This window comes from Humulus lupulus, chromosome 2 (genome assembly GCF_963169125.1).
Source record: "Humulus lupulus chromosome 2, drHumLupu1.1, whole genome shotgun sequence".
Lineage (NCBI taxonomy): Eukaryota > Viridiplantae > Streptophyta > Magnoliopsida > Rosales > Cannabaceae > Humulus > Humulus lupulus.
Window position 1 is genome coordinate 166,110,445 of NC_084794.1, and position 26,912 is coordinate 166,137,356.

General features: G+C 34.4%; 1 protein-coding gene, 1 long non-coding RNA gene and 1 other non-coding gene across 5 annotated transcripts; 2 read left to right on the forward strand and 1 right to left on the reverse strand.

Annotated features, from left to right (window-relative positions):
- Positions 1–2,236: 2,236 nt before the first annotated feature.
- LOC133820064 (small nucleolar RNA R71) lies at positions 2,237–2,343 on the forward strand. Its single transcript, XR_009886498.1, has one exon. It is a non-coding gene; the product is annotated as a small nucleolar RNA R71 (small nucleolar RNA).
- A 4,257-nt stretch (positions 2,344–6,600) lies between these two features.
- On the forward strand, positions 6,601–8,757 carry LOC133816396 (uncharacterized). Its single transcript, XR_009885208.1, has 4 exons — positions 6,601–7,183; positions 7,264–7,338; positions 7,807–7,868; positions 8,587–8,757. It is a non-coding gene; the product is annotated as an uncharacterized LOC133816396 (long non-coding RNA).
- Positions 8,758–19,167: 10,410 nt separating this feature from the next.
- Positions 19,168–24,017, reverse strand: LOC133818682 (beta-galactosidase 9-like). Of its 3 annotated transcripts, none has more exons than XR_009886033.1 (7): positions 23,931–24,017; positions 23,342–23,429; positions 22,033–22,111; positions 20,844–20,992; positions 20,601–20,689; positions 19,844–19,929; positions 19,168–19,508 (listed from the first exon to the last, which is right to left on the reverse strand). XR_009886033.1 is itself a non-coding variant. In XM_062251706.1 (5 exons), coding segments are annotated over exons 1-4 (255 nt in total). In that variant the 5' UTR covers positions 22,054–22,405; the 3' UTR covers positions 19,168–19,508; positions 19,844–19,928. The 3 variants fall into 3 exon arrangements, 1 of the variants encoding a protein (XP_062107690.1); XR_009886034.1 differs by having other exon boundaries at positions 19,844–19,933; XM_062251706.1 differs by lacking the exons at positions 23,342–23,429; positions 23,931–24,017 and having other exon boundaries at positions 20,849–20,992; positions 22,033–22,405.
- Between the last annotated feature and the right edge of the window lie 2,895 nt (positions 24,018–26,912).

Here is a 26,912-nt window from a genome sequence, read left to right on the forward strand (position 1 = left end):
TCTCTAGAAAACTCAGACCCAAAATTTCCCAAAAGTCTCCAAAAAAGAAGAAGAAGAAGCCCCTTTTCTAATCCCATAAGCCATATATTTATAGGCTTAGGATCATACATCTACTATCCCCTAGAATCGGGATATTTTATTATATTTATTACATTTAAATTACAAAAATATTCAAAATGTAACAGAACACCCAATTTGTGGGAAGAATGAGAGATTCCCGCGTATGCCAAGACCAATCTTGTTGAAGCCGTTTCTGGGAATCTTGACGTAGTCATGCTCTATCTAGTTGATCCACATTCACCTTCATTCTGGTCGAACACACCTTCACTGGGCAGATTGCCTGTGTTGAAGTGCACGCCAGTATACCTTATGTGCACTCCAGTATACTCTATGACTGGGCAGTCATTCACTTAGCTGGTAGGACATGCACTTGGCTGGTAGGACATGCACTTAGTTGGTCGGACATGTGCATGACCTATCGGCCAAGTTCATTCCTGGGCAGCAAAGTCATTCCTGGGCAGCAAAGTCATTCCTGGGCAGCAGAGTCATTACTGGGCAGACAAGTCACTCCTGGGCAAACAAGTCATTCCTGGTCGGTCATGACACTTCTCAAGCCAGTCAAAATTTTTCATCAGCCTACCGAGTAACTTTATCACAACTCTGAGGAGTCAATGTATTTATTGACTATTTAATGTGTTTTTTACAGACCATGTACTGCCACTTATCACCTCTATTGCCACATCATTTATCTCCAATTTTTGGGGATAACAACCACAAATTAGGTATCAAGAATAAGAAAATCCACGGCGTGATAGAATTTTTCCATTTGAACTAACACATCCTCAACAATACCCCTAGGCTTTTTGGTGGAACGGTCAGCAAGCTGTAGCACAACAGATGTTGGCTTCATTTTTCCAAGACTGAGTTGCGAGTATATAGAGTAAGGTATGAGATTTACACTCGTGCCAAGATCAATGAAGGCTTGGCTGACTTCATGGGTCCCAATTTGGTAGGAAATGGTGGGACAACCAGGATCTTTGTATTTTGGCGGTGCCTCTTATTCAATCATCACACTCACTTGCTCAGTCAAGAAAGCAGTCTTCTTGACATGGTGCTTCCTTTTTGCAGTGCATAGATCCTTGATGATTTTGGCATAAGCCGGCACTTTTTTTATGATGTGAAGCAAAGGAAGATTAATCTTCGATTGTGTCAAGTGCTCAAGGATTTCAACTCGATTATCAGGAAGTTTCCCAACAAGTTTCAAAGCCTGGGGAAATGGTACTTTTGGAGTGGCATTGAGTGGTGGATTTTCGGGAATAACTTTTGGAGTACTGGGAGAGTTGGATTTTATGGGTGGGTCTTGCAAAGTTTTACCGCTTCTAGTCGTGATGGCATTTGCTTCCTTGACATTTTGATAATTATAATTTGAAGATTGGGCCATGTGTTGGCCTTGAACAATGAATTTTGGTTGGGAAGGAAGTTTGCATTTTTCCGGAATGGCCAAGGATTCAGTCAATTTTGAGAATTGACATTTCATTTCCTTGATTTCTTCGATCATTTCACGATTTAGTTTGGATTGTTCCTCTATGAATGCATGAAGGTTATTCTCGAGAGAATTTCATTGTGGATGATCATTATATTGAGGTGTAGAATACGCCTTTGATGGTTGAACTTGTTGTTCATTTCTCCATTGGCCTCCAGACGATTGAGCTTGATTGGAATCTCTCCAACTAAAATTTGGGTGGTTTCTCCAACCAGGGTTGTACGTATGGGAGAATGGCTTGTTATATGCCCCTAAGGCATTGCATTGCTCCTCATAAACCCCCCCCCCCCCCCCCCCCCCCCTCATTTCATTAAAAGCTAAGTAGTCCTTAGCTAAATGCTCCATCCCTCCACATACAAAGCAAGGTTCTTGCGATTTCGCTTGAGCGATCATGTGCAGTTTTTGGCCATTTTTCCTCATTAAGACCTCAAAATGCTTTTTCAAGGCTTCGAGTTGGGCCTTAACACTAGCATCTTCTCAAAGTTGATAGATCCCAGATGGTTTGTGTTGGTTGGTGCTATCAGTAGCACTTGGACCAGTCCAAGTGTGAGATTTTTTTGTGGTTCTTCGAGATATTCAAGAGCATTGTTTGGCTCTTTTTCGAGGAATTTACCATTGCATAGCATTTCTACAAACTGGCGCTCACGACTCGTGAGGCCTTCATAGAAGTAATTGACCAAACGCCAGTTCTCATAGCCATGGTGTGGGCACTGATTTAACAGATCTTTGAATATTTCCCAGACTTGATAGAACATTTCATTATCCTTTTGGGGAAATGTGGAAATCTGTCGTTTTAGACTATTGGTCTTATGGCTGGGGAAGTGCTTCAGAAAGAAATATTTGGTCATCTCCTCCCATGTTCCAATATACCTAGGTCTCAAAGAGTATAACTAGCTTTTGACTTTGTCTTTCAAGGAGAAAGGGAAGAACTTCAGTCGCACAGAATTGGCATTTTTGGCTCGGTTATAGAACGTGGCTACTACCTCCTCGAATTCTCTAATATGCACGTATGGGCTTTCGTTTTCCATTCCGTGAAATGTGGGCAAGAGTTGAATCATGCCAGATTTAAAGTATAATGCAGGCATATTAGGAGGGAATATAATGCATGAAGGCGTGAAAGTGCGAGTAAGATGGAGGTAGTGATTGAGAGTTCTTGGTTGGATTTCATCATTGCGAGCCATTGCAAATGGATTATTATCAACTAAAGTTTGTGGAGAAGCAGGATTGGTGGAAGGAGTTCCGGAAGGAGTGGCAGATGAATTAGAAGAAGTGTCACTGGAAGTTTCGTGATGATTCATCTACTCTCGAAAATCAGAATTAGATTTATTTTATGTCTTTATTTATTTATTATTTATTTTTTTATTTGATTTTTCTTTTGTTAAACTTGTTCCCAGGTAGATTTGGAGGTTTTTTTGGGTGATCTCCAATGTCTTACTAGAACTCCTCGAGGTTACTGAGTAAGTATGGTAGATCACAAGTTAAACCTTTTCGACCAGACAACCTTTAAACAGAGAGAAATTGCTTATTTTGACAGAACAAACTTGGCTTTCTTATAGTAATAAGTTCAAAAATGTAACAGTGCAAATGTATATGCTCGAAATGTTCCCAGGCCGATTGGGAAGGTTGCCAAGGTACCGCTTTAGACCCACACTTGCCTAGACAGAACTCCCCGAGGTTCCAAGGTAAGTGTGGAGGGTAATGCTATCACAAACCTTATTTAACAACAAATCTTTCTAGACAGAACAATATCAGTTTTTACCATTTGTAATATTACACAATTGTTCTCAATACTAAGCGTTTTATGATTGAAATTTTACGAACAATTTTATGCAATTTTATGTTGTTCTTTTTTTTAAACCTAAATTCTAAGGAAAACTAAGGCAAAGAAAAAGAAAAGCCTAAACTAAGCAACAAAATAAAGAACACAAAAATAAAATAAAGAAAAAAGAATTAAAGTGAAGATAAAATAACAAGCTTAATCTTTTTTTGTTTTGTTCAAATATGTATTAAACTAAAACAAACAAAAAATAGAAAGGAAATTAAGAAAGAGAAATGAAATAAAGAAAAAATAACTATATATATATGGTTCTCTTTTTGTAACCAAAAGAAAGGAAAAGGAAATGGAATAAAAATAAGAATAAGAATAAATATATATAAATATAAATATTTATTTTTATCATGTTTTTATATATTTTTTTATATAGATATGTATATATATGAATATGTATATATATATATTTTGTTTTACCGAAAAGAAAAAAAAGAAAAGGTAGAGAAAAATATATATAACTATTTTTTTTTGTTTTTATGATTTTTAGTTAGTTTTTTTTATAATATTCAAATTAACTAAAAATTAGTAAATTAAAAAAAACTATACTTACACAATATTTATACCAACAAAAATACAAATAAAGTTACTAACATTTTGGTAAAAATTTCACTAAACCTTTGAAAACTACCTCCCCGACAACGGCGCCAAAATCTGTTTAATGCCCAAAATGTGACTACCATTAAGCGGTAGTTGTAGTAAAATCGGGCAGTCGATCTACAAGGAGGTAACCTAAAACCAAAAGAATAGTAGAAAATAACACAAAAAGTTAGTAACATGAAATTAATAAAAATGGAAATGAAAAGAGATTTGAGATTTTGGTGTTGTCTTTTTGATGAAATGATAAAATGAGATAAGTGAAATAAAAGTAAGGTGTAATCAAGAGTTTGAGAAATAGAAAGGTTTTAAGAATCAACCATATGCTTGTTTGGTTACTTAGTTACTTGATTTACAAAAATACACAAGTAAATAGTTCACATCCAAACATTTACTTGGAAAATCTAACATTAAAGTCCATATTTTTTTATAACAAAAGTTCATTTGAGTTATAAAGTTTTTTAATTTAGGAGCACAATGTTATTCTTATGAAAAATCTAAAAATAACAAAATACCTAAGGGCAATAATGCAATAGAAGAATGGACATAAAATTATGTATCAATATTACTTTTACTAATTAAAAGCACATAGAAAGAGCATGACTAATCATATATACTATTAGTGCAAGTAAATAAATATAACAAAATAGAGATGAGGATGAAAGAACATAAATAACTCAAATACATTATATTAAGAACACAGTAAATCAAAGTAGCAAAATAACATCACTAGCATATGGAATCATCCCTAACCTTCCTAGGAAAGATTGGGCCATTATGTTCATGATTCTCACAAAATTCTAAGAAGAAAATATGAGAAGAAAGTGAGTATAAATTTTTCTATAGTTTTTTTACTCAAAAAATTACATACCAAATGTGAAAGAAGAGTCCCTATTTATAGAAGGAGAAAATGACTAAAAAGAAATTAAATTACAAATGGAGTCTACAAAATAAATTTGAAATATTAGTAATAAAATATGATTTTGAAAAATCAAATCTTATTATTAATATTAACCTAGCTATTTTAGTGAATGATCATTTTGCCCTTTTTCTAAAACACCACAAAATATGAGCTTAAGAGCTCAAAATGGAAAGGTACAATACCCAAAACCCACAAAAATTGGGTTGAAAGGTGGCTGAAAGTGTTGACCAAGTGTAGCCAATAGAGGCGTGCCACGTGTCCAGGTGGTGGGAAGCTTGGGCTTGGGCTTGTTTGGGCTCATTTTGGGCCTAATTCCCTTTAAAAAATGCCACTTTTATTTTGTGGGTTTTATGCCAAAATGCAACTTTAATTCCTACAAAATAATAATTAGTTAAATCATAATTATAAATTTTCATTTATAAAATAAATCATATTAATTCCATAAAAATATTAATCAAAATTTAATTTATTTTGACTATTAAAATTAATAAATGTGTATTTTTCACCACTAATCAGTGCTATGTGGTCCAGGTAAGAGGAAAGGAAAGCTAGACCATCCATGAGTTGGAGAGCTTCAGTGGCGACGTGTATATATGCGGTTGCTCGTCCACCACGACCGATGATATCTCAGAGGAACTAGGGTTACATCCTTTATTTTGCTGCTTAGGCCGACTGGTTGTAACTTTTGACTTGTATGTATCATTTTAAACATTTGGTTGTATCATTTTGGAATCCCATGTATGTATTAAACTTTCAAATGAAAAGTCAACATTTCCTTTGACCAATTTTTTTAACCCTAACCCTTGACATTAACCTTAGTTTCACGTTTAGAACCAAGGGACTTGATTAGCAAGTCTAGCACTATTTTAATTACACAATGTAACGGTTCTGGATTAGAAGGACGTTACAGAAATGGTCCAAGAATCTTTGAACTCTGAACATCCCTCATCAGTCTTCATCAAGGAGATGACTCTGCAAGTGCCTATTTCACTAAACTCAAAGCTATCTGGAATGAAATTAATGAATTGAGACCTGGAACACCATGTACGTGTGCTGCTTCTGTTGATTCTTTAGATTTCCTTAATCAAGAACAAGTGCTTCAATTTCTTACTGGCCTCAATGAATCTTTCCATGTTGTTCAGGCACAAATCCTTTTAATCGACCCTTTCCCATCTCTCCCAAAAGTGTTTTCTATGATAATCCAGGAGGAACACCAAAGAAAATTGGTCCCATCCCACACCCCTCATCTTTTTGCAACACACAAATCAACCCTACTCCGGCCTATAATTCACCATCAAGAACAAAAAAGATGCGCCCATCTTGTACCCATTGTGGCGCCTTAGCAAAAAGGCTCTTTGCTTTTACTATGGATTGTGGCAGAGATTCACGAGGGTTGGTGGCTTTTGGAGGAGGAGGGCAATATTGTAGCACCCACATTATTTTGATATATATAGCCAATAATCACATGATTGCATTGCATTACATATCATACAATATGTATAATTTGAGCATATGCATATTCTTATAAGTGTTCTCATGTATAAGTATAAAAGTTGTGTATGTGATGTCTATATGTATGCTCAATATTATTAACCTTGTGGCATTTGAGTTGTCTTTTATGGGTGTTTGATGTGCTCAAGATATAAGAAAGTATGAAAAATATGGACAAGGCATGGAATCAAGTGATGAAAGTGAGATATAGAAGGCAAAATAGGTTAAGTAGTGAAAAATAGTACAATGTTGATTACTAGTATTTCGGTGTAAAATTGAGTATTTATGGATTTACCAAATGTAATCGAGGTATGATTAAGGTCTCATTGATGATGTAAAAATGGTTTTAGAACCATTAGATCAATTCTTGATGGGAGGTATACATAATCAGTGGTATTGATGCAAAGTCAAAACGAGCTTAGCATAAGTGCGCTACGCTCGATCGGGTAAGCATAACTATTGGGTATGGAGTCATATGGACCTAAGGTTTGGTGTGAGTGTTTTACACACAAGGATAATAGGCCTAGCAGATGATTAAGTCGAAATTATTGAAGTGATAAGGTTTTCATAAGTCAAAAGGTGAAATGATGAGATGAAAGGTGTCAACTTTTGACAATAAGGCTAAATCATTGAAAATAAGGAATTTTCATCAACCTTATCACTTTGCACGACCATTATTCTGAAAAACAGAGAGAAAAGAAAACCAAAAACCATTTCTTGGCTGGTTTGAAGAAATTCTAAGGAGATCCAAGTGAAATCAAAGCCAAAGAAGTAGATTAAGCTTAGTTCTAGCCTTTTTATGGTAAGTTCTTGTACTTGGAAGTTAAACTATGTTTTTGAATTTTTCTGAAAGCTTATATATGGTGTTTTATCCTTTTTAAGATATTTCTTGGGGTTTCCAAGTGGTTTGAGGTTTAGAAAAGCTTGAAGAGATTGTCTTCGCCGAAAAGTTGCTCGGTAAGTGAAATTTTGTGTTTTATGAGGTTTTTGGGGTTCTTGGAGTACAAGATGATTTTTGGTTATTTGATTGAGTTTATAAGAGAGTATATATGTTTATAAAGGTTTTAATAGATGTGGAGACTCATTTAATTTGGATGATGATCTAGGAGATAAGAATTTTATCAAAATCGGTATATGATAACTTTATGATGAATCATGTTGGTATTTGGGATATATGGTTATGGAAGGTTAATTGATGTTGATTATTGGTGGATTTTGATATTTGAGGATAGCTAAAATTAAGGGGAAACTCTGTCAAAATTTCCCCAAATGTCTAAGATAAATCTAATGCTCGATCTAGGTGGTTTAAGGCGTTTTAGGCATGTTTTGGGTATGAAAGTTGATATGATGTTTTATGGGTATTTTTAAATGATATTTCAATGTCTTACTGCCTTCATTGTGATGAGAAATCCATGCCATTGTCAGGATAAGCATATCAACACCTAAGACATCACTTGTTACACGGTGAAATATATTGTGGACAAAAGGTAAGTAAAGTACTCAACTGCAACACAAGAATTATGTGTTATGTGAAAGTATGCATTATATGAATATTTTGTGAGTAAGTGGTATTAACATACAGTGACACGTCATCATAAATTTGTATGCATGGCATAATAGTGATATGGTAAATTATTATATGATATAAGACCATGCATGATATTATGATGATTAATTATATGATGCCTTTGCAAGTTTTGTGCAACATAAAAGAAAGTTGTAATAAGAAGTTTTAAGTTCAGTGCCACTGTTTTGAAAAGGCAAATGAAAGTGTTAATAAGTGTAAACGGAGGCCTATAGTAGGCTTATAGTGGCTGCCCAATAATTTGGGCTAGGTTTAGTGAACCAATTATATTGTTTGCCATATTTCCGTTTTTATTTCTCCTCCATATGAGTTATTGTTATATGTATTGACACCACAGTGTGTGGCCGCCTTAACTCTTGAGCCTGACGGGGCAACGATGGAATAAGGTTTTTAATGTGCCCTACTGTGGTGATGGCTAGCCGGAGGAGAACCCATGGGATTTTGTATTATATGTGTAACAAGCCCTGCAGGCATTGACCAATTCAAACAGTGTGCACAATATTAAGGGGCCCAAAATTTAAAAAGAAGTTGTATATGTCCATTGATATTGGGTAATCATTAGCATTGCATGCATTACTTTGCTTACTGAGCTTTAGGCTCACAGTTGTCTTGTGTTGCAGGTAGAGAAAGAAATATGTGAATGATATGAGGAGAACTGAAGCATGGTCCTGACCCTGATTTGTACATATGAACACATCGACCTTTTTGTGGGTTATTTCAGTTATCAGTGAGATGTTTGTAATAAAGTGTGAAGTTATGTTTTGAAAATAAATTGGGTTATTTAATACTTATGTATAATATGTTTGAGACACACTTTATGTTTAATGTAAATAATGTGAAATAAGTTTTCAAGTTTTTAAAAAAAAAAAAAAAAAATGTCCAGACTTCTGCAGAAATAAATTATGATATAGTTTTAAAACGTAACACCTCAAATATGGTTTTTAACTAAAATAAGTGAGGGTGTTACAAATATTCTTTTTGCTTTTGGATTGGTGTTGTTCTTTATTGCCTTTGGAGGCAGTGGATTAGTGTAACGACCCCAAATTCGCTAATGAGGCTTAAGGGCCTTGATTAGTGTGCAAGGAGTGCATTACTGGATTAAATGTGATTTAAATGTGTAATTATATGATTAATAATGTTTGCATGATAATAGATGATAACATGATATACATTTGTGATAAATGTGAGAACCACATTATTATGTGGGTAGGTTCGCAGAGCACGACTCGAGGCGATCCTAGGGCTAGTTAGTGGGGAAAAGTCACAACAGGGCTTAACAGTTGACTTTGGATAAGTCAGGGGTGTTTCAGGTATTGGGTAGCTATTTAGACTATCGGGTTATGAAAATAAATATATGGAGATATATTTAAGGTTAGGAAGTCTAAGCGGGAATATTGGTGGATTTTACCATTTTGCCCTCGGGGACGGTTCCGGCACCCCGAGCCTTGGGATTAACTTAACGAATAATACAAAGTTTAGGAAACCCTTAGAAGAAAATAAACCGACTTAAACTCTCTCCTTCAGCTCTTATCTTCTCCCTCTCTAGGAAAACAAAGGAAAGGAACTTGGGGAAAAACCACACAAGAAAACAGAGAAAATCTGGGAAAATCATTGGGAGATTAAGCTGAATTCTTGAGGCTTAGTTCAAGACCTACTCAAGAACTAAATCAAGGCTAAGATAAGGGTTTAAAACATGTATTTTATGAGGTTTAACCTTAAGTTTCAGCTGATTATTGAGGTTATTATTCAATTGATGGTTAGGGTGGAATTGAGCTGGGAAACTTGGGAGTCAGCTGGATTTTGGATAGAGGAAGGGTTCTGCTAATAAGGTAAGCTTTACTCCATGAATTAATGATTTGGGTTTCAGTTTTGACTAGTTAAAATGAGTGGTTTTACTCCTAAAGTTTCAGTGATTGAGAGTGGGATTTCTATGAGTTTTGGGTTGATTTTCTATTGAATTGTGTGGCTTAAGTTGGTCTATAAGCTTTGGTAATGTTGGCTGTTGAAGTAGGGAGCTTAGGGGTGGTTTTGGCTGAGGTTTTGAGCTTTGAAATTGTGGGTTTTCTGGGCTTGAAGGGAAGGGCCGCAGCTCTGTTCTAGAGCGCTGCGGCCCTAGGATGAAGAAAAGCCAAGGAGGATCGGCCAGGGGTGGGCGCCACGGCGCCCAAAGCAAGGGCCACGGCGCGTGTCTTTGCCCAGGGTGGTCCTTGGTTCTGTTTTGAGGCTAGGGCCGCGGCTAAGCTCCAAGGGCCGCAGCCCTTAGTTGTGTACTTGAACTTTTGGGGATTTTAGGCATGGAAATGTGGTCTAGTATGCTCGGGATTGGTTTCACCACCGTGCTTGGTGGAATTCGGATTCCCGGGAGTAAGTTTTGTAACCGGAAACCTATATTTGAATATTAATGGAACCCTATACCTTGGTTGTGACTAAGTGATAAAAGTTTAGGCTCAGGAATGGATCGTGCTTGATGAGTGTCATTCATAATCAATAACCGTAAAGACTAAAGGTAAGAAAACTGCACCTGGTTGAATATATGTGGCGGGACTAAGGGTTCCCTATTGTAAATGCTTGAAATGATGGTATTATGCCATGCAAGATATTTGGTGAACCAACGGCCTAAGGGTGCCAAGGGTTACACTAGCGCACAGGGCGCAGCTCGGCCACTGGTAGCCGATGACAACTTATTATTCACTGAGCTCGGTTTAAGCGGGCCGGAGTCAGTGGGATAAACAGAGGGTGCTGCCTAAGTTGTCGGCCCTAAATATTATGTGATATGAGTGATATAAGTGATTGATTGCATCTTAGATCTGAATATATGTGCTGAATGTCTATTGTGGATTATTTTATGAGAGTTCATGCTTAATGAATTAACTGTCTGGTATCATTGATTGTGTTGTATATGATGTTTTCTTGCTGGGCCTTGGCTCACGGGTGCTACGTGGTGCAGGTAAAGGCAAGGGTAAGCTTGATCAGCCTTGATTGGAGAGCTCTGCGAGCGAAATGTACACAGCCAGTTGCTCAGCCGCCACGGTTGAGGTTTAGACAGGGACGCGAGACCCAGAAATTGTCTATTTTGCCTTAGTATGGCTAACCTTTTGTTTTTGTGTTTTTGGGAGTCTATAAATTAACTTTTAACTCTGTTTCTTTTGGGATCCCGTGTATGTAACAGTTTAATTATATGAAATGAGTCTTTTGAGACCAAAACCCTTTTTAACCCTAGCTCTTACATGTTTAAAGACACGTTTTTAAAACAATGACTTGATTAGCAAGTCTTGCACCTTTATAAGTACACAGTGTAACGGTCTTGGCTATCCAGGGCGTTACAATTAGTTTGGTCAAGGGGTTTGTGATGCTTTGGTACCAGGGTTCAGGATTCAAGATTTGGCGTAGACTATCAATTTAAATTGTCTTATCTTTCAGAGAGTGTGGGGTTTAAATTAGTTTATCTTCTTAGATGTTATGCCTCTAGTCGTCGATCTTATCTTGTAACAGCTTTGTTAGCCTTTATCATTTTTCTCATTGTGAGATTTGTATTTGCTCTTCGAACATTTTATGTGAATATTTGATCTTCATTCCATATTAACTATTTAATGAAATTCTTATTTTCCCATTAAAAAATGTTATAAGAATTTGCATTGTGGGTTAGCAAGCAAAATTTAAGAGGGTGTTTGATTCATTAACTAATTTTTTTCTTTTTAAAACCTAAAAGCTGTTTTCTAAAAATAAGTAGGGGGTGTTTGACATTGTTTTCAGAAAACAATTTTTAAAAACAAAGTTACAAAAAATAGAAAATTTTGAGAACAACAAAAAATTGTTTTTAGTTGTTCTCAAATTGTTTTTTTGTCAATTTTTTTTTTCACATAACATTTTTAATTATTGTTATCTCACATCACTTTCTCTCTCATTAATTTATCTCTCCTTACTTTTTATCTCCTTACTTTCTCTAACATCACTTTCTTTCTCATCACTTTTGATTTTCTTATTTTCTCTCTCATCACTTCCTATATCATTATTTTCACTCTCATCATTTTATCTCTTCTCATTTTTTCTATCTCGCCATTTTTACTCTCATTACTTTCTGTCTTATTTTTTTCTTGCATCAATTTCTCTTTTTCAATTTTTCTTCTTCAAAATTTTTCTTCTTACTTTCTCCCTTTTTATTTTTTATCACTTTTTCTTTCACATTTTTTTTATCTCATTATTTATTACAAATTTTTAAAATATTTTTCTCTTTGTAAATATATTTATTAATTTTTTATTTAAGATTTTCTTAAAAAAATAAGACTAAAAAATTATTTTAAAAAAAAATTAATCAAATATCTATTGTTTTTTGAAAACTATAAAAACTGTTTTCTGCTCTCATTTTTTAAAACACCATTTTAAAAACGAAAAACAGAAAACATGCTATGTTTTTCTTCAATAAATACCCTTCTTTTCATGTGGCTTTGCTAAAAAAAAAATATATTTAAATATATAAATACACAAATGATTACATATGAAAATAAAAATACACAGTAGGTCTCGTATCGTATACGCCTATTATTATTATTAGGAGAAACACAATTATTATTCCTTTTATTTTTAATGAAACTAATATCATTTATTACGTGTCACAAAGAAAGCTTAAATATATACATATATTTAGGTGTGTTTGCGTTGATATAGATATTACATTACACATGCATACATATATATATATATATATATGCATACATATATATATATATATATATATATTGCTAAGCTTGCAAAGGGTGGGGAATGAATTAGATGTACATATAGGCTTGTGAGGAGTGGTGGATTAAATATAGGCAGTTGAAAAAGAGGCAAAAAGGAAAGAATTAGGAAAAGAAAGTAATGGTCGTGGGATATGGTGACTGAGCTTTCACATCATGAGGATGCCTTTGTTAAAAAGAAGGCTGTGGAGAGAAGCTGACATCGTCCTTTTTACCATAGTCGCTGACCGTATTGTCTACCTCGCATTCAAATCCTCTATCTCTCTATATTCTATAATTTATAGTACTATAAACTAATCTAGCTATTGTCACATATATATATTTATATAATGAAACGAATCCTAAACGTTATATCACGTGAAGAATCATATTATATAATATATATCCCCTAAAAAAATTATATAAATATATATATAATATTATTCTTCAGTTCTATAAATTGTTGACCACAAAAGCTGGAACACTTAAGAACGGCCCAAATCGTTTAGAAGAGGCTCTGGGCTGAACCCAAGAAGAATGTGCTAAGTGTAACATGCCGGCCTTGATGACATGTTACAAGCTAGGATGGCGCTCGGTCAGATGCGCATGCGAGGGTGCAGGCTGGTGAGCATGCTGATGCTTAGTTTGTACGGCAGTGGCATTTTCGTAAATATCTTCAATATTGCCCGGAAATGGACGGGATTTGGTAGGTTCCGTATTGAAGGGTCAATGAACGCAATGACATGATTAGATTTGGGAGATTCGGAGAATTGGCGAGCTGGAAGCCAAATATGTCTCCCAAGCGAAAATCATATATGTTCCTGGTAGAAGGCTAAAAGCTCAGAAGGCTCTTTGTAGGGGGAGCACCTGGTGTCAGCTCTCCACCACCCCCTGGCGCAGGTGCGTCAAGTGAGCTACTACTAGTTGGGAGGACTAGTAGGGCGGGCATATGAGGACCACGAGGGGACTCATATGTCTCCATGAGTAGGAGTACTCATGGACATTACCGGGCCGCCCCGGTAGTGCGTCGAAGTATGCTGCCAGAGGTTTAAGGGTACGGTTCCCTTGGCTTGCCGGGATGCCGCTTGCATGGAACGTGGCCCAAACCTTCGAGAGATGTCGTGGTGCGCCATGGCCACGAATCTCGACACGAGATGGCACGTGAAGTCATTCGTGGGACTTGTTAGCATGCAAGCATTGGAGGGTGCACTATGCTTGAGTAGGACAGAGGTCCAGTGTATGCTACTAGTTTGGCAGCCAGTATCGAGGGCCTGCCAACATGCATGATGGTATGGTGCCTTGAGGATTGGACCATGGACGTATGGCAGTCCTTGGTCTGTGACGTGAACTAATCGGATAGTATCGAATGGGACATGATGGGAGGTGTTGGCACGTCAGCTTAGTGTTGGCTCTTAGCCACACATGCTACCTTGACTTGCGAATGTCTGGGTGAGCATTGATGTTGGGATTTGCCTTGCCATAGTGAGAACCTATGGACAGTGTGAGTGTCTAGGCTAGATAGCCTTGATGCATGGTTGCACTCATAGATGCTTGAGAGCATGACTCAGCGAGAGTTGTTCGAGAGACGGAAGTGTGCAGAGACACACGGTCGCGCAAAAAAAAATGTGCCCATTGTTATTCGAATGGTTGGAAGGCTGACCTTGGCTCAAAGGAGTCAAGGTGCCACACGGGCATTTCCGCTGTCAAAATGTCAGCCCGTGACACTAAGCTTTACATGCCTCCGGGTGAGGCCAAGTCCAGCCCAAACAAAGCACACATTCTTAAATGGTAGTGACGAGAGACCCGATAAACCAGTGTACGTACACCTAGACCGACGACAGATGCTAATTAGGGCTGACAATTTTCGATACGACACGATGACACGACTCGAAAACGACACGAAATAAATGGGTTTGGGTGACACATTTAATTTTCGTGTCATAATCGTGTTGACACGTTTAACACGTTTATTTAACGTGTCATTTTCGGGTCAACCCGCTTAACCCGAAAATGACACGCTTAAGACACATTTAAGATTATATAAACATTTTAATTTATTTATATTATGTTAATCGTGTCAATTTCGTGTTAATTTCGTGTCGTGTCATTACATATTTAATTGTGTATTAATCGTGTCAGTTTTAAATTTGTGTCAAATGACAAATTTATTAAACGTGTTATCGTGTCGACACGTGTGATCTGCTAAGATAATCGTGTCGTGTACGAGTTTGGATTTCTGACACGAATAATAATCATGTCGTGTACGGGTTTACTCTAATCGTGTCATAATCGTGTCGACACGATTATGACACGATAACACGAATTGCCACCCCTAATGCTAATATAATTAAATTATTATCATATCCATGGAGATGGAGTGCAGATGCGACAACCATTAATCGGCCATGTCTATATGCAAAGTCGCGTGAGAAACGAACGAGGCGCGGAAGCTAATCCTACACCGGCAAACACCCACCAAACTATACATACATTACATCATTTGATCAGCACGCTAGAGTACACGTCCACTAGTATAATCTGAATGGCTAAGTTCCCCTAACATCTCATTTTCTATATGTACTCTTATTCTTATTCAGAGTATGTTCTGTTGTAATGTTGTAGCCACATTATCAGCGGGGTCCGAGGAAAATTTCTGTATTTTTATTATATTTATATATAAAATAGTATTTTTATAAAATTTTAATTAGCACTTTTTTGTATTAAAAAAAAATTATATTTTTCAAAATATGGGGCATTTTTATTTGGTGCCCTATGCACAAGCCTAATCCACCCGTCTAGGCCAGCCTTTGCTCATTAACTTAGACATCAGAAACTTAAAACGAAACTTTCTACTTGGTACAATTTGTGACAAGTGTGAAATTCGTAACATAATATCACCATAAAAATATAATTGCTACATCTTGTTATGGTGTAAATTTTACCTAACAACGTATTTACTAATTTAGAAAGTAGTAACTTAGTTATAATTAATTGATTATGTCATTGGTCATACATTTAGTTGACTAAATCAACCATTAAATGTGTTCTTGATATAAACTTTGAAGAGAACCTACAAGAAGAACCTCTGAAGCTAAGTCAGAATGGATTCTCTCAAGAATTCAATAAAGTATCAGTAAACATTAAATAAATTCAAAGAAACAGATATTTATATGCAAATATATAAAGGAACATGTTAGAAGAACTTATTCTTATTGGCCGCATCACTACATTTAAATCTACATTTCTCGCATTCATTTAAGTAATTTTGCATTCTAAAAGGAGCGACAACCATTGATTCTGCTTCTTTGAATTCTACGTATGTTTTCTTTTCGCCTATAATTTTTCTTAAGCTTTAAGTGAAATGGTGTGTTTCACTCTTTCTTCTTTCAATCTATTTAAAAAAAAAAAGAATACACTATAATAATTACACGTATTTGCAGCGTGGTATTAGCGGGCTCAGTCCGCCGCTGTTGTATAGATTATTAGCAGCGGACTAAGGGTCCACCGCTAATAATGTATGAGTATTTTAAAAACAATAAAAATTATATATTAGTGGCGGACTTACCATCCGCTGCTAGTATATGTAATAAAAAGTTTAGAAATTTTTTTTTAAGTTTTATTAGCGGCGGATAATCACATTTATTAGAAGCGGACTATTTGCCCCTAATATTATTTGAGGCGGGTAATTACCATTATTAGCGGCGGACTACTCGCCGCTAATAACATTATTAGCGACGAGAACTAATAATAGCAGCGGGACCCACTGCTAATACTTATGAAGAGGTTAAAAATTGGCACAACCCCTTTCTTCTCCGCGTCTCTTCTCTTCTCCGAAGGTAAGCTTCCATTATTGCACAGGTTCTTCTCTTCTCTTCGACGAGAAATTATTGCACAAGTTATATATATATGAATTCTTTTTATTTCTTTTCTTTTTTCGTTTGGTTTTGTGGATTCCAGTTCTTGTTTTATTTCTTGATAAACAATTATATTTTTTGTTCTTTTTTTTTTGGGTTTAACAGTCGGCATCTTCTTGAGTTGAGCAATCTGGTGGCTCTTCCTGAGGTGAGCAAAGTATTTATTTTTAAATACATTGGTTTTTCTCTATTATTGATAAAAAAATTCCAATATATTTTGAAATTGCACCGTATATATGAATTTTTAAAAAGCAGAGGAATTTTAAAATGTTGCTACAAGGTATATATATATATATTTATATATATATATAAATGTATGTAATAATCCACAATGTTATTTTGTTTTATTGATTTTGTTGTTGATAAATTTCAATAATGAAACTAATTATAAAATGTTTATCTTTTGAAGTTATTTTGTTGTTTTGGCTGTCCTTTTTATTTACTGAACATGTTTATTATTATTATTATTCAAACCAAATGGGTAAAATGGGAGTTTATAGCAAATGTTTAATGTTATTTATTTAGAGAATTTTTTTTAGTTAATTTGTGAAATGTTCTATGTTTCGAAACACGCCCTGTTGCACTGTGTTTGAAATAAATTTTAGAGACTATACCAAGCTTCTTTATTTTTAGAGGGTTATTATCTACTATAGATAGTTAAGTGACACTTTAATTTTGTTATTTATTATTATTATACTGATGCAGGGTTGTAAGACAAAATTTGGGTTAAGGAACATAATATTCTCAATCCAGAAAGAACATAAAGGTAGGTGGAAAAAATCTCTATTATTAGATATAATTTTTTATTTGTGACCACATTTTATTGCTTTGGCTGCTTGTCTATGAAACATATTTCCAATTAGTGCTATCATGTCACGAGTCAATGAGTCCCCACTTTTTTTTTTCTCTTGCATTGAACATGTTTCACAAAAATAGAACAATAATTAATTTGTAAAATTATTATTATTATAATTCGTAAAAGTATAAGAAAAAATTAATTAGTAGTTAATTATAATTTAATTTATTTTCTTTGTCCCGGTATGCTTGTAATTGATGGTTGTTGACTATAACCATCAATTACATGGATATCGGCACAAAAATGATAAGTTTAAAATATTATTAATAAAATAATTAATGAAAAATATTTATAAAATTTATCTAATTATTAAAAAAATAAATTATTCTCAAAGTTGAATAATAATTAATTTGTAAAATTATTATTATTATTATTATTATTACAAATTAAAAAATTATGAATAAAGAATTAAATAAATAATAATTTATTTTTTTAATTTTTTTATTAATTTAATTAATTAAATAATAAAAGTTTGATATAACATTATCTAATTAAATAATTTAATTTAATTTGTTTATTGAATAATATTATCTAATACCAAATAGTTATAAATTAGTTGAATATAGAAATTGATAATTATATTTAATAAAAGTTTAAAAAATTAAGAATAAATAATAAATTTGTTTATAAATAACATTATCTAATAAATCATCATAAAATAGCATAAAATATTATAATATTGCATAAGATTTCAAAAATGATAACAAATTTCTTTTGTTATCCATTCCTATTCACATTACTAAAACTCACACACTCTTATAACACTTTAGATGACGATTGACAAGACTTGGACAACATTGAGAAATCGTGGTTGTCAAGAATATTGGAATGGTCTGGAAGCTTTTTTGAGGATGGCATCAGAACATAAAGATTCTGATGGAAGAATTAGGTGCTCGTATGTGAGTGCAATAATAATATATTTGAATCTTTGGATATTGTTCGGGCACACGTATTCGATAGAGGTTTTCATCAAGCTTATGATAAGTGGATTTTTCATGGTGAGGTGGAAGAAATTGTTGCTGATGAGGTGGTTGATGAGAATGAAGACGATGAGATGATTCACGCTGTGGAAGACTTCCTTTTACCGACAACTGAAGAAGTAGAAAGGGAACCTGGTGAGAGTTAGTATTATGATGAGTTATTTGAGGAGATTGAAGCGGATTTGTATCCTGGATGTGATTGGATTTCATCCCTAAACTTTTTAGAAAAGTTATTGCATCTAACACTACAAGAAAATGAGGTCTTTACCTACCAATTGTAAGTGTAGGTAAAACTAGCCTAATGGTGGGTAATATAGTTTACCTACCAATATTGAATTGGTAGAGATTGGTAGGTAAAAGTTAGTGGGGAAAGAGTCTTTACCTACACTTATTAACACTGGTAGGTAAAAGAATCAGTGGACCCCACTAAGTTATAAATCAATTGATGAGTCATCAGATGATGTGTTTGATGACATGGAATCCTACGTGTATACTGACATGATTTTTGTAGTTTTACGTGTCTGATGACATGGCATCATATGTGGCATCCTACGTGGCATCATATGTGGCATCCTACGTGGTATCATTTTATTAGCCCACATAGCATTATTTTATTGGTTTGTTACACAATTTATATTTTGTTCAAATTTAATGGTTATGTATAGGTAAAAGATAATAACAGTTATTTGTAAATTTTCTATATTAGAAATAAACTAGAAAAAAAAACATTCAATAATAAAATGTTTAATGCTAAAATTCTTTATAATGTTCAATACTAAAATAAGTCATAAAGTTATTATTTTAAGGTTACCCTTACCAAAATAAAAAAAACTTCATAAAGTTCATTCCTTAGTAAATTAATGTAAATAAACTAAGAATCATCTTGTGACTCCCGAACTGAAATAGATGGCGACTCTCTTAAATTTGCATCTGAAGCTTGGTCTGTTGGAGGTGGTGGAGGCGGTGCCATCAAATTGTTAATATCGATGGATCAGCATCTGGAGTTAAATCAATCCACCCTGCCTTTTCATTTTCTTCTGCAACATATATCTTCAAGAATTCTCCCTTGAGCCCAACCTAGAACCATGTTAAACATTACGAAATCCACTTTTAAATCCCAACCTTAAATATATCAAATAATGATAACTTATTAAAGGGTGTCTAGAATTTTTTCCTAAAAAATTCAAATACAATTTTTTTTCGTCTTTTTTGAAACAAAACATCGACTTTTATTGAGAGATGTCTACTAGATACCATTATCTTCCTGGATAAAAAGTGAATTTAGGTGCAACACCATTTAACTGACTTGCAAATCATGCAAAAGGGAGAAAACAAAAATATATTAAAGGGAGCCAACAACTTTTACTTTCACAGCCAACACAAAGGAAATGAAACCTTGAAATTGAACACACCTGGTAGGTCCATAAAGACTTTGAGAGGTCTATATCCCCATTTTGAAATCCAGTAAGTTTAACTTGCCCTCTAAACCCTGCTCCGTCTTTCTCCAAGAATGCACCATAATTATGTATCATAGATTAGATGCACCATATAAATATAAGATAACAAGTGACAATAAAATGTCATATGTACTTGGAACTCCTATAAAGAGTACCATTAGGCAGTATATGATTAGAAACAAATAAAATTTTCAATGAAGAAGAAGAGGACACGGGAGTTATCTGGGAAAAAGTTAAGCCTTGGTTGGCTGTATGGATTTTCAATTGTAAGCATTTTAAGGCATAATCGTTCTCAATGCTTCTCGGTCATTGGTATTTGTGGTTGTAATGAGTTATTTTTTGTGATAGTTTTTATGTTTTACGTCTTACTGGATGTTTTAGATTGAAGCAGTCTTTTAGAGGCTGTCTACAGTAATACACAGCATATCATCTATTATTAATACAAATTTGTTTCACATAAAAATTAATAATAATAATAATAATGATGATAACAATAACTTATATATAATGTACCATTAAAACTGATAAGAAAACTATGAAAAAGATTCAGAAAGAAATTAAAACATTGGCTTGGAACTTGTATCTTAGTGATCGGGAAAGGTAAGTGCTAAATTCCATGTAAGGAAGTAGGGATACAAGAAGGGGTGTCACACAGTTTTAACAGCCATAAAAGGAAAAAATAATAATGACATTTTATAAGATATTAGCTTACCATCCATCCCAATTTTCAGTCCAAAGCGTGGGTTTGTTATAAGAATTTGGCCTATAACCGTCATAGTAGTATCCATTGCATGCATCTATCTGTAAATGAAGAAAGTAATTTATGAAAAACAGCATATTAAGATACCACACTTGATAAAATTTAACTGCCACTACTCTGAAAGTTTCGCCTGTCCCTATACATTCTTACAGCCATAATATATAAGTTCAGAAAATTTAAAGCATTGGCTAAGACCTTACAACTTCATCCGGAGCATCAGTTTGCCTGTACATCACCCATGGAACCCCAGCACCAAGGCTTAAAGCCATCTTTGCTGCCCACTTAACATAGTCCTTTCCTTTCTGCCCAAACTTCCCTTCAATATTTCCGTATTCATTTTCAATCTGATAAATTTGCAGTAAGAACATATAAGAAAATGTGAAGCATCTTAACAATCAAAGAGGTAGACAACATAAGGATTATGATTCAAATGAACTACTTTAATCTCTACATTTAGTATAGTTGAAAAAAAAATTATTCAACATAAATTCCACACTATATAAGCAACAAGGGACAAAGAACCAAAACAATCAGGGATTAGCTTGTAATTCATAATTATAAAGGAGACTTCCATTCTACTTCTGTGGTTCTGCATGAATCATACTTAGCATTGTTGTGTATATTTTCCATAACCATTTCTGGGTTTTTCTTGACTTCAATTAGAACTGCAGAGAAAATGGATATATCTTAAAGCAATCTCAAGAAAAAGAATGGGATTATGAGTAACAAGCTTCTGTTTACAATCTTTTCCATAGCTGCAAGCTTTATACTTCTAACTACTAAGGTACAAAGAAGGCAAACAAACAAGAAACCATGAAAGAAAAATCCAAGTTTGATATTCCACAACATACATTATTTTTGCTGCATACATATGTATACTAGTATAGTACTCCTCTATTTGATCCAATTCAAGTATTCAAGAATCCAACCAACTCAATTACATATACAGGTTCATACCCAATATTTGCATTTGTCTCAATTTTTTAACTTTGAATGGCAATGCAAGTAGAAAAGAAAAAAGAAGAGCTTTTTCTTTTAAAATGTTGTTGAAATGAACATACATTGGGTCAGAATATTAAGTTACTTAAAAGTTGGTCGTTGGGATTGGGTTCCTCGTATTTATGATAAGAAATTAGCAACTTAATTTTCTTGTAAATAGATTAGCAAGAGCAAAATATATGCGGAATAATAAGACATACAATTCACGTGGTTCACCAAATTATGACTACATTCACGACGAGTTGCTGCATATCTTTCACTATAAATAGAAATGTTACAAAAATGTTTACAAATACTCATAGGTCACAATCCCGACCTCAATTATACCCAAGAATTTTGTTCTCACCAATGACAGATTAAGATTATACAGTAAATTGGAAAGTACCTTAATGAAATCATCCAACATCAGATGAGATTGCCTTGTGTAACCTACCTGTCTCTTGCAAAACTGGGATCAAGACTTTCTGCAAGTTTGAACAACATAGTTAAAGTGAACTAAACCTTATCCTCGTATGTTTGTTTCTAAGTTTTTCACGATTAATTTTTGCAAGGGTGTGTGTGTGTTGGGTTGGGGTTCGAACCCCAAGTGTAACAACTAAAAAAAAGTGTAAGGGCTAGTAAATGTTTAGTGACAGAGCTAGTAAATGGTTAGCATAAGTCACATCGACTTCTCTTAGTGCTCAGCATAAGAACATAGCCATATTAGATGCAAAATATTCAAGGAAATACGGAAAGCGTCAAATTTTAATAAACTACAGAAATGGCATGGCAAAAAGTTGGTAAATTTTGTCTCAGGTCTATCTACTCATTTAAACCACTTCAGAATTCAAAACCAGATAGGAATGCATCCTATTAAAAAGACAGTAAGGCCTATCTTTGCAAGGCTAGCTGAGGATGTCACAGACAAGAGACCATGATAACGCTGATGTCGTTCAAGAAAATGACAATTTTTTATTTATTTATTTATAAATATACGGAAGCTCATGCATTTTAGTCAAGGCACAAAGGTCACTAGGGGCACTTGAAATTCAATACTCAATATTAAATTTATAATAAACCTATATATATTCAAAGTTTAAGCTCATTTTGACTAAACAAAGTATTCACAAAACAAAGCTTGGTATCATTTGCTCTAACCCCAACAATATGTTTCCGGAAATAATCACAGAAGCTCTATAACCTACTACTTACCAATTTGTTCAAAAAATTTAAGAAAACTGATGTCAAAAGTCCAGTCAATTATGAGACGTAATGAGAATTCAATATTAAAATTTTAAAATATTAAAAGTAAAAGGAATACAACAAGTAGACAAATAAACAAAATTCAATAATTAGCAATAACAAGAAAGCTACATACATAATTTGTGAACTTTATGTGACTTCAAAATATTGAACAAGTCTTACAGTCTTTCTTGACTAAGTAAAGAAAAAAAAAAGTGAACAGAAACAACAATGATAGAAGTCTCAGTTTAAGACAGGACACTAATCATCCAAAGCCAAATATGCAACAGATCCCAGATCCTAACTTACATGAATACCCAATTATATAATGGTATTGAAAACAACAATTATTAAATTGGAAAAAAATGGTCATGAAGCAGCAAGGAAACAACGACTTTGGTAAGAAATTAACTGTCAAAAAGACTAAAGGAAATATGTTCAATAACTACACAATACAAATTGAAGAGTCATACCTGAAACTTATATAAAGAGGTAGTAATATTCTATATACTTCTCATATACACTTCTCTTCAAATAGATGAGCATAGCCTTCTTCCAAAGCTATCCATTAACAAGAAAGCACACACAATTATGGAGACAATTAGAACAAATCTCGAAAAATACTAGCTACAATATTTCATCTTAACATTATGATAAAAAATCATAAAGCATAAGCTATGGCAGCAGCTAGGTTGTGCTATGCCTTTGCAAAACCATCACTGCCTCATTATATGGACATAGATAGATAGACCATCAGGAAACTTTACTTCAATTATAGCAAGATCTTGTTTGTAAAATGAAGAATCATAATATATATGTATATATAACTTCATTCTTCATATATTATGTTATATAGCATTTATATAACTTCATATATCTATAGCATGAAGACAAAAGCATCTTGAATAAAATCTAAAAAAATCCATTTTATTCAATCGATATCAAATCATCAATCAATCGATGATTTTGCCTAATTTCCCCCATGATCAATCGATAAATCAATATCAAAATCACACAAAAACCATAAGAACAATAAGTTATAAACAAGTCGGAGAAAGTCACCTGAGCACCACGCAGCACGTCGATGAAGCAGAGTCGCTGGAGCCAGTCACCTGAGCACATTCACAGTGCAAGCCGCCATTGCAAAGATTTGAGTTCGTCTGAGAAAATGAATTTAATTTAGAGAAATAGGCAATTAGTGATTGGGCCTACTGTTATTCTATCAAAAAACTAGGCTTTCTTTCAATGAATGAATATTTTGTCTTCTTCTGATATTTCTCGGGAACCAATAAATGGATCATCCTCCTAGCGATGCATGTGTTAGTTTCTTCTTTTTCCTAGATTTTTGATTTGCTGGTTTTTAACATTCTCATCTTGGAATTTGTTTGTGTTGTTTTTTTTAAATGATAATAATAATAAAAGCTATGTTTGCGTTGTGACAGTAAATATATATATATACTCTTAAAACTTACACAAGTGAGAAATCAAATTCAGGCGATTTTCATTTCGAAAGATTTCGAATGAAATTGTTGGCTGGATCGTCGTCGATTCAAGATCCAGATAAGAAGCTGTTCTTGCTTTTAAATTCTAAACTATTTTCTTTGATTTGAAATAAGAAAAAACTGATTATAGTCGTGGGTGATACCTTGTATTAATCGGTAGCTGGGTAAACCCAGCAGTTGCAGATGAATCGGTCTTGAGGAAGAACTGGAAGAGGCGATTGTTGTTGAAGATCAAAACATCAGGGAATCCAACGGAACGGCTGTGAGAACGGAACGGAACGGCAGAGAACATGGCTGTGAGAGAACAGGGAACGGAAACAGGAAAGGGTGCGTGAAAGGGTTATAAAATATAATATATAACATATAATATATTTGTTAATTTGATAAAAAAAAAATAGGCCACATGGTAGACACATATTACAACAAATTTAACACATCAGCTTACACATAAGCATTTATAAAAATATAAAATAAAAAGTAAGCAAAAATGGGAGGAAAAATTGAGCGGGAATTGTAAAATTTTTCCCTGAAAAATAAAAAACGGGGGGAAAATTGAGCGGGAATGGTTACAAAATTTCCCTCCATAATATACGTAGGTAAAGATTATTACCTACTGATATTATTGGTAGGTAAAGCTCTGTTCCGAAATATAATATAATGGACTAGCATTTACCTACTAATATTATCTACCAATAAATATTGGTAGGCAAAACATTACTTTCCCTACCAATATATATTGGTAGGTAAAATATTGGTAGGTAAAGATCAGATTTCTTGTAGTGTAAAAGTTAGAGGGAAGGTGCCTAACAACATATTAGATGAATTGGTGAAGTTGTTAAAGCTTGCCTTTCCTACAGAAAACAAAATTTCCGGATCGTACTACGAGGCGAAAAAGAGATTGAAAAAATTAGGGTTGAGATACGAGTCCATTCATGTGTGTCATTATGATTGCTGTTTATTTTACAATGAGCATGCATCTAAAAAGACATGCTCAATATGCGGAAGTAGTAGATGGATTACTTCCGAAATGACGAAAGGAAAAAAAGTGCCACACAAGGTAATGCGTTACTTTCCTTTAACAGCTCGATTGAAAAGATTATACAGTTCAAGGATTACAGCGAAACACATGATATGGCATCACACCGGGCAATCAAAAGATGATGGGGTGATGCGACACCCGGTGGATGGCTCTGCGTGGAAGGACTTTGATGTCAAGCATCCTGATTTTTCAAGGGATCCTATAAATGTTCGTCTGGGCTTAGCTGCCAATGAATTTAATCCATTTGGCAACATGAACCTTGCATACATCATGTGGCTTGTGGTGTTGGCAAACTATAATCTACCACCTTGGTTGTGTATGAAAGACAATTATTTCATGTTGACCCTCCTTATTCCTGGGCCAAAATCACCAGGTAAGGACATGGATGTATTTCTAAGACCATTGGTGGATGAGTTGAAGGATCTGTGGGTTAACAGAGTTGATAGAAGAGATAGTATGACCAACAGGATGTTCAAGATGCGGGCAGCCCTTTTGTGGACAGTGAACGATTTTCTAGCTCGCAGTAGTTTGTCTGGATGGAGTTGTCAGGGATACAAAGCTTGTCCTACATGTAATGAAGACACAACTTCCATCCGAGTGATCGGTAAGACATCTTATGTTGGTCATAGAAGATTCTTGCCAAGTACTCATCGAATGAGAAGAGACATCGAGTTCGATGGAGAAGTTGAGACAAGACGTCCTCCAAGACGGTTTACTTGTGAGGATATACTATAACTAGTTAATGCTCTTGCAGTGCAAGTTCCAGGAAAACACGTCCAGTTTGGGGGTGTAAAACGTAAAAGAGGTGTAAATGAAGGTAATTGGAGGAAAAAAAGTATCTTTTACGAGCTTGAGTATTGGTGTACAAATAAATTAAAACACAATATAGATGACATGCATGTTGAGAAGAATGTGTGTGATAGTCTCCTTGGCACCATCTTAGATAGTGATAATTCTAAGGACACCACTATTGCAAAACATGATTTGAAAAAGATGGGTGTGAGATAATCATTGTGGATTTTTGAAGATGAGAAGGGGAAGTTGATGAAGTTGCACACTCCTTATGTGTTAACTCTGGTGCAGAGGCAACAATTTTGTCAGTTTATAAAAGGAGTTAGATTTCCAGATGGCTTTTGCTCAAATTTGAAAAAGAAAGTGTCTGAGAATGATACAAATATTCTTGGGTTGAAGTCACACGATTGTTGTGTGATAATGCAATGATTACTTTCTCTCAGTGTTTGCAAGTTTCTTCCAAAATCTATATTGACCACTGTTACAGAATTGTGCAATTTCTTCAGGCAAATATGTTCGAGGACTTTAAATGTTAAAGATATGGAGGAAGCACAAAATGATCTTATTAAGATATTGTGCAAGATGGAGTTGATTTTTCCTCCAGCTTTTTTTGACATAATGATTCATTTGGTATTACATTTGCCAGAAGAAGCTATATTGGGTGGCCCAGTATTTATGAAGTGGATGTATCCTTTTGAAAGGTACATGAAA